This window comes from Peromyscus leucopus, chromosome 2 (assembly GCF_004664715.2).
Source record: "Peromyscus leucopus breed LL Stock chromosome 2, UCI_PerLeu_2.1, whole genome shotgun sequence".
Lineage (NCBI taxonomy): Eukaryota > Metazoa > Chordata > Mammalia > Rodentia > Cricetidae > Peromyscus > Peromyscus leucopus.
This window is the reverse complement of record NC_051064.1, coordinates 16,378,881-16,395,464: the sequence shown is the minus strand read 5'-3', so window position 1 is coordinate 16,395,464 and position 16,584 is coordinate 16,378,881. Positions and strand designations below refer to the sequence as shown.

General features: G+C 38.1%; 1 protein-coding gene across 3 annotated transcripts in view; it reads right to left on the bottom strand.

The window, feature by feature from the left end:
• The window catches only part of Slc26a7 (solute carrier family 26 member 7), a 127,202-nt gene that overhangs the window by 20,119 nt on the left and 90,499 nt on the right, over positions 1 to 16,584 (bottom strand). For 2 of the 3 annotated variants that reach the window (XM_037202388.1, XM_037202389.1), the window contains 4 exons: positions 8,143 to 8,249; positions 6,794 to 6,860; positions 5,590 to 5,697; positions 3,418 to 3,555 (listed from right to left, as the gene is read on the bottom strand). In XM_037202388.1, coding sequence (XP_037058283.1) covers positions 3,418 to 3,555; positions 5,590 to 5,697; positions 6,794 to 6,860; positions 8,143 to 8,249 — 420 coding nt within the window. The remainder of the gene's footprint in view (positions 1 to 3,417; positions 3,556 to 5,589; positions 5,698 to 6,793; positions 6,861 to 8,142; positions 8,250 to 16,584) is intronic. The other variant, XM_028871614.2, reaches the window with a different exon arrangement.

The following is a 16,584-nucleotide window of genomic DNA, read 5'->3' as shown; positions in this document are numbered from 1 at the left end:
TCAAGGATGAGAAGGTTAGAAAAACAGGCCAAAGTCACAAACCTAGGAACAGCTCAGATCAGAATCAAAGCCAAACCCTTTGCAGTTCCTACTCTCAATCACTGCCTATATAGGTTTTCTGTATTAATCTTTAAGGCAGAGTGGAGAATCGATTTCCTCTACATGTTGTCCAGTGCTATGGATTACATGTTCCTGTCATATTGTTTCTTATAATTCCAAGATTCAATCTTTCTATTATGTGGAATTCAGATAATGGCACCTACACTATTTAGCTGTATCATAGGGACTGGCAATTTTCCTTTCTTCCTCTTACCTTCTCTGAAATCTCTTGTGCAGAAGAATTTTAAATAATGTATCTAGATACTCTGCTTTCAGGAGGTGAATTATAACTTCTCTAATCCCTTATAATTGGGCTGAACACAGTGACTTCCTACCACATTACAGCATAGAGAGGGTAAAAATAGATGAATTTGAGAGAGGAACCAAGTCATTGCATTATTTGGGAATCAATATCACTCCAACAGTAATCAGTCGTGTTTCTATTATGCACCTTGGCTAGGACATGAGACCACTCCTCCAAGTGTTTTCCCCTAGTCTTACAATGCAAAACACCAAACAAATTCCAATACAAAGGCAAGCTACAAAATACCTGCCAGTCCTGCTCAAAACTTTCAAAACCTCTAAAACCAGAAAATTTAGGAAACTGTCATAGACAACAGGAGTGTAAAGAGGCATGACAGTTAAATGCAACATGGAACATCAGCCAGAATCCTGGAAGCTCCTCCCTTCACTTCTGCCTGACCTCCACCCCCAGAAAAGACAATGGAATAGGTAATTTTGTTGGATGGAGCTGGTATGTGGTATGCAAGACATTAACAGCTCACAGTGATATGAGGTATAGAGAAGCTACCATATCTTCTTAGTTTTTCTATAAATCAAATCTGTCAAAAATAAAGCTATTTTTAAAATATATTTTGTCCTAACAAAATGCCAACTATAATCCCACTATACAACACTGGTATAAGCCTCCCCCAGCTGAAACATAACTTTACAAATGAATAGTAGTCCTAACTGAAGGAAGGAAACAGAAAGCAGTATTGGGAAACAGGTTCTTTTTAGGCAGCCCTGGATTATACTGCATTACAGGGTTTTAGGTGAAAGATATTAAATTAGACAAATTTATTATAGTTTAATGAGATTATTTAAAAATATATCATTTTTTTTCTTAATACTATTTTGCATGGTGACTGTGGGCTAACACCAGTCCACAAAAACTATCACAACTGTGCACTGCCATATAGTATAGAGGCTCTGTGAAAGAAATAGGTTATATATCAATGTGAACAATGAGATAAAGGAGCAAGTTCCTGATCTGAAAACACTGGTCATGATCCTCAGTATGGTGGTATTTTATTTGTACTGAAATGTGATTTTATTTGTATGTTAATAAAGTTGCTTGGGGGTCAGAGCTAATAGCAAGCCATAGCAGAGCTGGGTGTTTTGGGCACATGCCTTTAATCCCAGCGCTTGGTAGAAGAGCTAGGTAGATCTCTGTGTGGTCAAGGATACAACCAGCATTGGAGACACATGCCTTTAATCTCAATACCATGGAAGACCTGGAGGGCTGTACAAACAGGCAGTGATGAGGTAGTCATGTGTTTGGGTTTACAACCAATGAGAAGGCAGAACAGAAAGACTATATAAAGACAAACACACAGGAAGTAGGTCTCTTTTTTGGAGAGGTCTCTTGGCTAGCTGCAGCAGGCAGGTAAGGCTCTTAGCTCTGATCTCTTGGCTTTCTTCTTTGCATTGGTTCTGTGTTTCTTATTTAACAAGATAGTTGGTTACATCTACACCTCAGTATTTCCCTGAAAGTAAAACCCTAAAAGTACAAAGGTAGGGCAATGCTGTGGAATAATGCTTTTGTATACTGGTTTAATAAAATGCTGATTGGCCAGTAGCAAGGCAGGAATTATAGATTGGATAAGCAGACAAGGAGAATTCTGGGAAGAGGAAAGCTGAGTGGGGAGACACCAGCCTGCTGTCCAGGGAGCAGCATGTAATGGCACACAGGTAAAGCCACAGAAAACATGGCAACATTTAGATTAACAGAAACGGGCTGAGTTTAAGTGTAAGAGCTATTCAGTAGTTAGCCTGAACTAATTGCTGAGCAGTTTTAATTAATATAAGCCTCTGTGTGTTTACTTGGGTCTGAGCAGCTGTGGACTGGGTGGGACACAGAAAAACTTCTGACTACAAGGCAGACAACATATATTTAAAATCTGTGGGTTCCCAAAGGCTCTCTTGTGTGCAGGGTCTTACACTCATTTATACTCTGATACCATTATCTTCCAAGTATTAATAATTACAGAAAAAAGAACATTATGTCTTTATTTTCAACTGTGACCATAAAAATCATGTATCTGGTCCTGTATGGGAGACAGGATCATTGGCAAATCAGCATGAGAACTATGGGCAGAGCATGAAGCTGTGGACAAAGGATTGTCCTTCTGCTAAGTTCTTGAGACCAGAAACAAGAGGCCTAAGATCTCCTATGTACTTGAGTGACTAAAAGATACACACTCAAGGATATAAGAGAAAATGTCTGGAGAGTCAAGGAATGCCTCATGAGAATAACAGTCAAGCAAATTAATGATATAGTAATGATATAGTAGCCCAGCATGGCAGCCCAAGCATTAGTCTAAGTGGTTTTATACATTTCAACTCTTTGAATCATCTTTATTACAAATGAGGACCCTGAAGAATAAGCCCTTCTAAATTCCCACAGCTGGTGAGTGGCAAACACAGGCAGCTTGGCCCTGAAGCTCAGTCTCTAGACATGTTAGAGGACTTGAGGTTCAAGGGCAAATTACACATTCACCTTGACTTGTCCTGATGCACATGTCATCAGTATCTGATCACAGAGACTTCTTACAGAGGTAAAGAAAGCTGAATGTTAGTGGGTGACAGTGCACAGCTATAATCCAAGTACTTGGGAGAATGGGGCAGAAAGGTCATGAAGTGCATAGGGAGACCCTGTCTCAATTTGAAGAAAACAAAAGTAAGGAAAGGAAAGGAAGAAAAGGAAAAGAGGGAGGAAGGGTGAGAGGAACAATTTCATAATAATGTTATAATAGTAGTCACAATAATTTATGCTTCTCTGAAGTTGTTTACCATACTCCATATTCTGAAGAACTAGATTATAACATATTTATTTTAAGACCATGATGAACAAATTTCTTAAAAATATTTAATATTGTCCTATTCTCAGGTTATATTGTAAATGATAGCCAAGCATAATATTAAGTTTCTCCTGAGGAACAGGTCTCTAAACACATCTCTACCCTATTGCTGTTTACCTGAGGACATTTTTAGTGAGCTGTAGTATGACACACATCATTAACCTGACATTCCTACCTTGATGACATCATCAAGTGGTTGACTGCTGTCAATTTCCTTTAGGATTATTTTCATTAGATCAGTATTAAATTTCTTTGCATTCAGGAAAACAAGTGGGTTGTTTATTGAGATGATTTTTACCTGTTGCAAGGTTTCCTTTAAAGAGGAAAAAAGGAAGGTTCAGAAATATGAATCAAGTCAGAAAAAAACAGAACAAAAAAACAAAAAACAAAAAACAATACCCGATCAGACAAAATCTTGTAAGTCAACATATCACTTAATTGTGGATGCACTATCTCTAGCTAAATCTTTAAATTTTTCGCATTCATTTATTTATTCTTGTTTTTACATCCTGGCAGCAGTTTCTCTTCCCTCCTCTTTTCCAAGTCCCCCTTTCAACCTACCAATCCATCTACTCTTCCACCTCTGTTTTTCTTAGGTAGAGGGCTGTCCTCCCATGGATATCAACCAGCCATGATATATCAAGTATGGATGCAATCTCTTAACTAACATTTTTGTTACATAAATTTATTTGTAAGTCTTAATGGACTACTACTACATACATCAAGGAAATACACACATCTGTACTGAGAAACATCAGCAACAAAACAAGTCCACAGCTTTTCAAGGAGTGTCTTGTATTCCTACTCACTGGGTTCTATGAGGCAACAGTCTAGACTGCCCATCCTCCCAAAAAGTCTGTCTTTATTCACCCTATAAATTCAAATTAACTTACTGTTATTTTTGCAGTGATGTGGATCAAACACGGCGTCTCTCATACTCTAGGCAAGCACTCTGTTGCTGAGTCCATCAGCATTTTAATACAACTGAAAATGTGTCTCAAAGTGTCCACTATCATCCCTTTATCCAACACTGATATAAGCCACCCTCTAGCTAAAGTATGATTTTGCAAATAATTGGCATGTAAGAAAGCCATGAGAGACAGTGTCTGGAACACAGTGTACTAGGCCAGCCCTGGATTACACTGCATTGCCAGATTGTAGACGAAAGGTGTGGACAGGGAGAAGAAAAGGCTTTGACACAAAATATAACTACTTTGTCCATCTGCTCTTGACAGCACTTGGTGCTGTCAGACCTAAACCCCCTTTTCTGTGACTTTGGGACAGGCATCTGATTGAGAAGATGGCCAATCCTGTGCAATGATAGCTCCTTACCAAGCAAGCAAGGCATTACTCCTTCAGGCCTTAGTATTCCCACAGAAGAAGAGATGCAGAGACTAGCCATGCATGCAGGCAGAAGAAATAAAGAATTAGGTACATAAATGTGGGTAATTTGTAGACCTCGCTATTTGCTCATTTTTTAAACAAATATTTAAAATGTGTATTTCAGGGTTTATAAAACTGAAAATACTCAACTCTAGAAAGTGAGGGAATTGCAACAAATAATACAAGGAAGCAAAAGGTTAAGCTGCCAATATAACTTTTAATCGAGAGGCAACCACTTAGAAACAGAAAGTAAACCATTAATGTTTAAGTCTGTCATATACAGTCATCAGATTTGATTGTTCCAGTAGTTTCAAGATGGAAAAACTACATATTTGTTAAAGAATGAAGATCCAAGTTGCTGCAACTAAGAAATCCTCAACAGAACTGAGTTTGTTGAATGAGAAGAGTATCCCAAGTTAGAAATGGGCATTTTGCATGGAGGTAAAAAGGGGAGTAGCACCATTTTAAATAAGCTAAAATTTTCATCCAACAGTTTATATGCAAATTATGTTCAATCTTATTCACATCTCTTATTTTTATGGAAAGTATTATGAAACCACTGAGATGTAACATTTTAATAAAATGGGGATTTTTATGAGCAAAAGTTATTATTATATGGGTGACAGAAGACAATCAAGACTTGAGAACGTAAGAAATTTCTAGCATTTGTATCTGTCCTAAAAGTCCCTCATTCACACTAAATTATACTTGGCCCAGAAGACAAGGATTATGCAGTTTGCTCACCAGTGATTTTTAGAGTGAAAACTCGTCAACCTAAAATCATATTCTATCTGAAAGATGAGGACATCAGTGGGGGATGATGGAACTATGGGTTAAATTTCCATGGGAAAAATATGAAAGAAAAGAAAGGCTGACTTGGTTGAAAACTTGAGCCTGGGACACCCTCCAAGGCTGTGAGTCAAACAGCCCTCTGTGAAGTAAATCTCTTATTAAAAGAACAAACCATTCTCCTGGGTGTCACAGAAAGACTCCTGATGTTACTTCCTGTTTTCAGGCTACCTGGAAAGACCTTGACACTGGTCGTTTTGGAAGGAGGCCAGTTCTCTGTGTTCTGAGGGGAATCATAAGGTAATGAAGCAAGTGAATAAGAAAATAAAGGAGAAATGTTAACCAAACATTTATCAAACAGGTTCAAAGTGAGGCCAACTTTTAAAAATGGGCAAAAATGATTCAAGTGAACACTTACATTGTTATTATTTTTCCCCCAATTTAAACTTTTCTGGTTATTATTTAAAACAAGAAACCAGAACTGCCCATTCCTGCCTAGTGGGCTCTATTCTGGGTACACAGCCACAGGCAAAAACCCTTGGCTTAACTCAGTGGGTCACAAAACAAAACAGACAGACGAGAATGTGGGAAGGGGGGATGAAGCAAGGGATGGGTTCATGGAGTTAAGAGAGAGGTGAGAGAGGATGGGGTAAAAGCAACCTGCATGAAATTGTCAAAGAGCAACTTTAAATTTTTCAAGATAATAGAACTCCAACACTCAGATGGCACCTTACACATGTGCAAAGCAAGCCAGTTTATGTAAATTGCCTTTTTATGAACCGTCTCCACTGTACATAATTCTATGCCTATTGGCATTCTAGACAGAATCTCGGATTTAATTACTCTCAGCTAATAATTCAGTATCACTGTATTTTCAATAACATTTTTAAAATTCTTTGACAATTTTATACATGCATACATATGATCATATTCACCACCCTGACTGTGACTCGGTTATTATAACAGCAGTCCATGAATGACTTGTTTCTTTTTTTTTTTTTCTATTCCCTAATTTTCTTTATCACTTAAGGAAGAAAAGGCTATCAGTTTGGCTTATTTTATATAATTTAGTAATGGAAAAGAAGTTTTCAAATGCTTGAAGTAATCTCTGCCACAAGTCAATTGTGAACTGAAATTCTATGAACCATGATGTGATCTAATTAGAAACCTAAATTCAAAGAGATTTTTCTTTTTCTCTACTGACTAATGCATGTCCACTGCCATGTGTGGCGCTCACATATATACCACTGGAAACCAGTACCTAGGAAAATGGCACCATGTTGTCAAGTAGCATAATTTGTCTAATTTTATGACCCTGCAGAACTGTTGTGTCCACAAATGTTGAAGCTTGCATGAAGAGAAAAGGAAGTTGGACTTACGTCATGCAACTCTGTCTTCACCTTAAACTCCAGTTCTTTCATGTTCGTTACACTTAAAGTCTTTGCCCTAAATTCAAGGCAGATGAAAATTACGAGTCATTTCCTGATCACTATATTAACAGAGAAGAATCAAAAGCAGCAAGCTGTTTTTAATTTGAAAATTAGAAATTATATGGTTTATACTCTATGGTAATTTGTCTAGAAGATATTGGTAAATCTATCTTTTGTGAGGATGTTCCATAGTAGAGAATAACAACAGAGGTATCTAACCAGAAATTAATAAATAGAATATATCTTATTTAATTCCCCAGAATCCCACAGCTCCAAGCTGTAAGAGTTACCCTGATTTTAACAAATTATAAAATGAGAAAGTGCTAAAGAAAATACAGTGTCTGATAAAAATCTTGTCAAAAGAGGGGAAGAAAAGGGATGTGGTGGCAAAAAAGCCAAGATAATGATCTGTATTCCAGGTTCTATATAGGTAAAAGTAGATTTTATAGGTTATTTTTACTTTTTAAAGGTATAGGCTCAAATTATTTCATGGATAATCCCATGGGACCCATGAGAATGGAGTATGACAATTAGCAGATGAACTCTGGGAATGGGGGAAAGAAATTGTTCAAAATAGGTGAAGGAGTTGACAGTACTCAGTTGAAAGACAAAGCGATAAGGCATTCCACAGCAAATAACACAGCTTCTAAAAAGTGAAAATGGCCATTCAATTTCCCAAATGATCATTACTGGCAAATGTTTATGTCTTGTTGAGTATTGTATCCTTTGTTTTTCAAATGCTGTGATAAAGTATATGACCATGAGATTTATTGATTTTAGTAGATGCTATGAAATTTGTCATAGTTTGGATTTTAAAGGGCTTGGTTGCCAGCTTACACTGCTGACAGAAGAAGGTAGAACCTTCTAGGGATAAAAGGGACTTAGGTCACTGGGAGTGTGCCCTTGAAGGTGATATTGGCACCATAACCCCTTCTCTCTGTTTTCCAGGCATTTAGGAACAAGTAGTTTTATTCCACTATTCTTTTCCACCAGGGATGCACTGGGTCACTACAGGCCCAAGGCAACCTCTAAAATCTAGGCAAAATGAAGTTGTCTCTTTAAGTTGGTTTATTTTGGGGCTCTGTTATGACACTGATGTTTTTTTTTTTATTATGACCAATATTAGTATATGTCATATGTAAGTAAAATATTTTGCTATCTCTTTTCCTGTTTCCCAACTAGAAGTGAGGGAATATTAAATTATCAAACAATATATATTGTGTAAAATAAAAGCCACTATAATATCATACGTTTTGCTGTGGAGTAAGAAGAAAGCAATTATTTAAATAAAGCCTTACCTTGGGAAGCGTCCTATCACGATAGCTATGGTGCAGACAACGCCGAACAGCAAGCCCACGTTGGCAGCAAAGCATATTGTAAATATGTAAGTACTGATCCATATGCCCTAAAGAGGCATGGGAGAAAGAAGACGTGGCTACTCTTTCTCATTTTCCTCAGAACTGCAAATATCCCACAACTGTACTCAACAGCACTCCAGTGAACAAATCTCTAAATATTTGTTTGCTTATTTATTTTCTCTCTCTCCCCCCGCCCCTGTGGTGGGGGGGGGGGTGCAAAGGTGAGCAGGCCATGATGTGAGTTGAGTATAGAAGGCCAGATGAAAGCTTATTAGAGTCAGATCTCTCCACGTGGGTTTCAGGGATCAAATTTAGGTCGTCAGGTTTGGCAACAAGTGCCTTTACCCACTAAGCCAACTCACCAGCCTAAGAACATATTCTTTAATGTGAATACAGAACCATACTGTGGCTCCATCATATTCTCGATGGGAGAAGAGTAAAGGCACTTTGTTTAACCTGTTGGATTGCCAACCCTTAGTTCCAGCCCCACATAGTATATAAAAGATCTGCAAATGGTTGATATGTGTGTGCACAAAAGTATGTCGTAATTTCCTGCTATTTCTTATTGGAAAACAGTACTAAAAGCAACTATTTGCAGGTTTTTTGTCATGCTTAACAATATTCTATTTTCTATGATTACTGTATAAAACACCGATATAGTTTGTTACTATACAAGCTTCTCATAGCCCAGTGTTAAAGTAACTGAATAAAGCAACATCATCAATGATTTTAGATTAACTCCTAGAAAGACCATTATTTATAAAGAGCCACTTCCTAAAAAGCTAAAATGTCAGGCCTGACTTAATTGTTAGAAGAAGTTCCAAGTTTTTTAAGAAAATAAATTCTCATTTAATTGTAATTTTAAATTTATTGTAATTTTACCCACCACTTGAAATTATAATTGCAACAAATAAAAAAACAGGTATTTCTAAGTTTAGTGATGAAAAGTATCTTCAAAAACAAAAATAATTTACAAAATCTAGAAAGGTTATACTTCTAAACAGAAAATCATATATTTATAAAATACTAGTCTAAGAGTGATTTTCAAATTATTTTCCCCAAATAGCATACACCATTTTGCCTATCCAGGCAATCCTAACTTGTTTTCTTTCTGTTTCAATGTTTTAGAGTACCTTCAAAAACATAATTCATATCATCCATAAGTGAAAGATTGAAAACCCACTCTGTACCTAAAGATAACATAAAATCTTGGTGACAGCTGTGTCACGCACCCCTCCTAAGGCTGAGGGATTATCTGAAAAGGGGTGGAAAGAGTGTGAGAACCACAGGTAGTGGATGGTCACAACAAAATTGTTTTCTGGGCACAACAAGGCAACTGCACATACATACTCACCTCGGTTGTAATAGTATGCACAAGACACGTACAAGCTTAAACTAGACAAACAACTAGAGATAAGCATAAAATCCCACCCCCGATGGAGGAATTTTGGGCAATTGATAGCTCCCAGGAGAGGGAGAATCTGCTTTCTTTAAGGGTGTGATCCCTGGTGGGTTAACCACACTCTGGGGAAAAGCTTGACTCTTACAGCAATTAGGCAACACAAATTGAACTCCATAGATTTAAAAAAAAAAAAAAAAAAAAAAGACCAAGTTGGGTGAGGGTAGATCCAGGAGGAGCTGGAGGCGGGGGTATGAATATGATCAAAATGCATTGTGTGAAGTTCTTGGTATTTAAAGAAAGGTAAAATGTTTATTTAGAAATGAAAAAAGAAATCTTTTTTTTTTTTTCTTGGTTTTTCGAGACAGGGTTTCTCTGTGTAGCTTTGCGCCTTTCCTGGAACTCACTTGGTAGCCCAGGCTGGCCTCAAACTCACAGAGATCCGCCTGGCTCTGCCTCCCGAGTGCTGGGATTAAAGGCATGCGCCACCACCGCCCAGCAAAAAAAGAAATCTTGAGGAATGGATATAGTGACTTTCCTTAGACAAGTCTGAAGTAAATGTTTCTAGAGTGCATTTTAGACTTAAAATTTTTTTTGTATTCTCTACCAAAACCTGGTTCAAAATACGCTGTTTTGTAAAGCTAAGCCCTTGGAAGCAAATGGAGAGAGTTTTATCTTTTTCAATAAAAGACACAAACATTCTGGCATAAAAGAAAACAGTATATTTTAAATGATTCTGTTTTTGTAACTAATTCCTATAAACATAATTCTAGATTATGACTTACGAGATCAACCCCAGCCTACCATCTCATAGGTTGGGACAGAATTGTTTCTCTTTAATTCAGATGAATTGGCAGTCATTTTGGTCTTTATTTCTATATACTGGTTTTCCTTTCTATGACATTGTATTTAAATCATATACAAAATAGGGCTGAAAGTTTTATACCACAACTTCCACTTCTATGATGACTCTGAGCTCTACCTGTCTCAGGTGCTGAGCCTGCCTGAGTATGGCAGACCCTCACCAGAGCATCATGAGGCTCGCTTCTGCTGACCAATCTCCAGAATTGGCGAATGGCTTGGGGATTTTAGGATCTTGTCATTAAAAAAAAAAAACCAACAAAACAAAACAAAAAAAACAAAAAACAAAAAACAAAACAGAGCCTGGAGGCCAGAATTCATTAGATAAGCCAAACAATTGCAGTAACAGCTAGCTCTGTGCTTTTTCATTTAATTTTTGTGGGAATCTCAGACATGAGCACTGTGTTTACATCATTTCCACCTCTACCTCTTCTCTTCCAACTCTACCTATGTCTCCCCTCTCCCTTTCAAACTCATGGTCTCTCCTTCTTTAATTATTGTTTTACATATGCATATAAATAGAGACCCCTGAGTCCATTTAGTGTTGTTCATATCCATATGTTTTTAAGACTGATGGTTGAGGTTTGGATAACCCAAGGTGTACATCTCTGGAGACTGATTCTCCCTCTCTTTATTGGTCATTGTCTATAGCTCTTCATCTAGGTGTATGGCCTTGTGAGAATCCCCTATGTTGGTATATCAACTGGTGTTGACATGTGAAGGCCTCGTTTAGGCAACTGTATTATTGAGATTTCATGGATGAAATTTCCCTATCATATATAAAAAACATTACCTACCAGATGCATTCTGGTCCTCTGGCTCTTAACAATACTTCTACCCTGTCTCCTACACTTTTCCCTGAGCATTAGGTGTGCAAGTTGTCTTGTACACCTAACACCGATATTAACTGGTTTTGGGCACCCCACAGTCATTATTGTCCATATTTTGACCAATTGAGGATTTCTGTAAGTCTTTACCTGCAACAGAAAGAAGCTTTTCACATGGGAGGGTGAGAGATTCACTTACCTGTGGGTGTAAAGGTAAGTATTTAGGAAGTGGTTAGAGATTATATTTGTTTAGAAAAATGGCAGTAGTAGGTTCTTCTCTAGGATCCAGTTGGCTAGGTCCACAGTACCAGGCATGAATTATTGAGTGGGCCTTAAATCCAACTAGATGGCTATTGTACCTTTGAGGACACCTTGGCCATGTTGGTCACTGTTGCAATTCATAGATTTTACAGCTGGGTGATTCTATCAATTGCTTTTCCCCCTAGCATCTTGCATAGCACCTTTGGATACTATGAGAGCTAGTACTTAGGAGAAAACTTCTAGTTGTTTCACCTCGTTTCCTCCGAGACCTGTATCTGAAGTGTGTGGAATCTTTAGCAGTCAGGCCTTCCCTGTGAGTTTTGGGAGGTAACCATGTGTAAGGGTCTCTGACCAACAACCGCAGGGAAGTTTCCCATGTCTGGCACTGGGGTTTTTGTTTGATAGTCTGTAGCTCTGGAGGGAAGCATTATCCAACTCACTCCCTTCTCTCCATCTACCTGCCTTTGCTGAGCTTGCCTATAATTTTAAACTCCTTCCCTCTTTCCTCTCTGTATCGTCCTCCCTCCTTCCCTCCCAACAATATCCCCTCTGGCTTTCCCATTTCCCTCTTAACAGCACCTGTGTCCTACCGTTCCCTGTCTAGAGCACCCCAGCATGGTCTTGTTTTACTTTCAGGGTTTCTATGGTTAGTCCAGGTTATATAGTCATATCTAAACAATACAGCTCTACACCCACAGCCGCATCTTCTATAGATCAGGCTCTACAAGTGCTTAGTAACTTCCTATGGTTACCTTATAGCTGATATCAAATGTAAATTAATAATAAACTACTCTCAACAGTGTTCTGTAACAATTCCTGTTATAAAGGCCCAGATATCAGGCACATATTACAGATATCAGGAAATGGCAAGCTCTTATCTCACACTCTTTTTGAAAGAACTGCTTGGGATCCATAACCCCTAAACACAGGTTAACCTCCAAGCTGCCTGAACTGTAGGAGACATCTCTTCTCATTCCTTAAAGACTATGAGTCAGTGAAAATAGTTTAGCAGCCACTGACTTACTTCACTCCCCTGACCTATGTCATGCTATCTGCTTGGATGCTGGGTCCACACCATTGAAATCATATACATCTGACATGTCATGCTATCTGCTGGGTCCACACCATTGAAAATATATACATCTGGTATGTCATGCTATCCACTGGGTCCACACCATTGAAATTATATACATCTGACATGTCATGCTATCTGCTGGGTCCACACCATTGAAAATATATACATCTGATATGTCATGCTATCCACTGGGTCCATACCATTGAAATTATATACATATCTGATCAGCTTCTCAACTCAGTTCAAAACCTGTGAGTGAAACTCTTGTTTAGAGTCCTATTTCCTCACTTCTCTGCAGGGGTTTTTACACCAAACTCTAAATTAAATCACTCTAAAACTGTGAAAAAAAAAGGAAAAAAAAAAGAACAAGAAACTTCTGGGGTTTGGGGGTGCTTAGGGGTTTTTTTGTTTGTTTTGGTTTTGGTTTTTGTTTTTTCAAAGACAGAGTTTCTCTATGAAGCCCTGGCTGTCCTGGACTCTCTCTGTAGACCAAGCTGGCCTTGAATTCCAATGCATAGAAATCTACCTGCCTCTGCCTCCAGAGTATTGGGATTAAAGGTGCACACCACCCCCCACCTGGCTGACTTCTGTTTTTTTAAAGTGGTGACTTCTTACATAATCTTTGAACTTTATACTTTCAAATCAGTGGTTCTCAACTTCCCCAATGCTATGACCCTTAAATACAGTTCCCCTTGTTGTGGTGACCCCCAAACATAAAATGATTTTGTTGCTATTTCATAACTGTGATTTTGCTACTCTTGTGAATCATAATGTAAATATTTTGGGAGATAAAAGTTTGCAAAAGGGGCCACAATTCATAGGTTGAGAACCACTCCTTTAAGTTATATTTCACACACACACACACACACACACACACACACACACACACACACACCACTGATCTTTGGTGAAGTGGCTAAGAAATGTGTGTGTGTGTATATATATATATATATAGCTTTTTTGTTGCTGGAGGGCTTCTCTCCAGGTTCCACCAAGCCCCACAGTCCCATAATCCACGTATAAAATAATCACTCAGACGCTTATATTACTTATAAACTGTATGGCCGTGGCAGGCTTCTTGCTAACTGTTCTTTTATCTTAAATTAACCCATTTTTCTAAATCTATACCTTGCCATGTGGCTGGTGGCTTACCGGCATCTTACATGCTGTTTGTCCTGGCGGTGGCTGCAGTGACTCTCCCCCCTTCTTCCTGTTTCCCCAATTCTCCTCTCTCCTTGTCCTGCCTATACTTCCTGTATGTGTGTGTGTGTGTGTGTGTGTGTGTGTGTGTGTGTGTGTGTGTGTATATATATATGTGTGTGTGTGTATATATATATATATATATATATATAGCTTTAGCTTCATATATATATGAAGCTAAAGAGAGGGCTCAGTGATTAAGATAACTAGCTGATCTTCTAAAGGATCCAAGTTCAATTCCCACTAGCCACATGGCTGCTCACAACTGTCTGTAACTCCTGTTCCAGGAGATCTGACATCTTCTTTTGGCCTCAGCTGGCCATAGTGCATGGTGTACAGATATACATGCAGGCAAAATATCCATAACATAAAACATAAGTTCTTAAACCGTTTTAAAATTGTTTATAAAGACTCTTTCAGACTCAACATGCCCAAGTACACACTTGTTAGCTTTATCTCCAAATCTCGTCTTTCTCCACTGTTTCCTCAGCAATAAAACTAAGATTCACAAACATACTGTAGTCAGCAGTCTTGGAATCACACCTCACCCACTCTTTTTGCTCTTTCAACTCCCTGTCCAATCTCTTCTCCAAGTCTCTCAATTATAACATAAACGACTGGAAACCACCCTCAACTCACTGATGATCCCCTGCCTCACACTTTACTGTTCCTCTCTATTCTAACAGCCTCCTGCTTAGGTGCCTGCTTCTGGATCAGCCTTGTAAACCTCCTTGTGTGCCTCTCTAAGATAGATTTGCATATTGGGTTGATATTATACATTAAATACATTTGTATGCCACTACCTCGTTAAAATACAGTCAAAACATAGTATAAAATGAATCTATAAAACAAAAAAAATCTGAAATGAGAAATAAATGTGTTTTTAAAACCCAAACTGTACATAAGATATAAACCTGCCCAATACTCAGAAGTTTGGATGATAATCAAGAAAAGCATGGGAATCCCACAATTTATTCTCAGTTTTCAATCCACTCTAGTCTTTCAAGGTTATCAGAATCTCGACAGGTCTTTACAATAATTTTATTGGTAAGAGTCAGTAGGGACAAGAGCTTTTAGGTTTTCTGGTTGAGGCTGGCTCACCAGAGAAGCAGCGAACACACCAGCAGACATGCATTTGATAAGCTCAGACTGCATCAAACCTGGACTGCCATTTGTGTCACTCAATCTTGTTCCCAACCAGAGAGGAACTACTGGTGTTTTCATTGTCGTTGTGACAAAGTACTAGAGGAAAACACCCCAGAGCAGAAAGGGTTTACTTTGATGGTGGCTTCAAGGATTTCAGGTCATGGTGTTGGTGTGGGTATGGCAAAGCAAATCACTTCACATTATTGAGACAAAATGACTATTGATGGCCTTTTCTCTTTCTTCACCTGGTCCCCAGCCTTGGGGATCCATTCCACATTCAGCACAGGTCTTTACATCTCAGTTCATCCTCTCTGAAAACAGCATGGTAGACACACCTAGAGTTATACTTTACTAATCTCAGTGTTTCTCAGTTTCCTCACTTTGACAACCGAAACCACTGTCACAGTTAGAGGTGAAGGAAGACAGAGAATGCAGAGGTGACAGTGTCAGATCCCCAAGCATCCTGTAATTTCTAAAGCTACTGCTCAGCTAGGGACACATCTTGAGCAGACATGCCTAAATCACAACTGTAGGCTGCACCTGATTACTTGCCATATCCTGCTGCTACCGCATTGACTGTAGTCCTAAAAGAATCACTGAGACCTAGCCAATGAAAGAGAGAGAAAGACAAACCTGAAACAGATTCAAAGAACAGAGTTGGGCATGTAATGAAGGGGGAAAAACTAATGATACACATGGAAATCCAAGCACACACTTACTTCTTTTAAAAAAGATAAAATTAGATGAAAAAAAAGCAATCTGGAAAATCTAAATAAAGTAACTGACTCTAAATCAAAACAGTATCCACATAAACAGTATTTAAAGTTGCAAAGCAGGATAAACATAACTGAACATACATAATAGGGTATACAAAAGCAAGCCAAAGACCCTGCACACAGGAAAAATAAAATAAATAAATAAAAATACCAATAAATTCATGGTTCATTAAGGAGAAGGCAGAACATATATTTGCAGAACAATATTCAAGTACATGTTAAGAGAAACATTTTGTAACCAGTTCCTACCCTGAGGTCAAACCTGAGGTTTACAGTAATTTTATACTGTACCCTAAGCCACAGAAAATAGTCAAATATGATGTTAACTGAATTTTGTGGCCAGGAAGAATAAAGGTCATGGAGTGTTAATTTAGAGAAGCATGCTCACATAAAATACAAGTTATGTTGACTTCTCTACCCAATCTATCAATGTCTGAAAATATAGCTGGCTCTAAAAGAGCCTGGGGGAAAGCATTTTAGACATTCTCTTATGGTATATAAAATGATCAGTATTTTCAAAATGAAATGACTCAGGGAATATAAACTCCATGAGAATTCTTAGGAAACTACTTGAAAATGGCACACAAAATAGAGATAAAGGACTCTTGAACCAGTTTTTTAAAAAAGACATATGGCAAAAAATAAATTTGTGTTTCTGTGCCTTCTTCCTGCACAAATAATATCAAGCAGGTCAAGTCTTTATCAGTCTATGCATCCCTCATGGACTCAGCCGTGTGCTGTGCTAACAGTCACAGAAGCAATATTGTGAAAGTAAGCACCAGTGTATGCCCAAAAGCTCCATAGCACAAAATGTAGGTCATGACATTTCAATAGGAC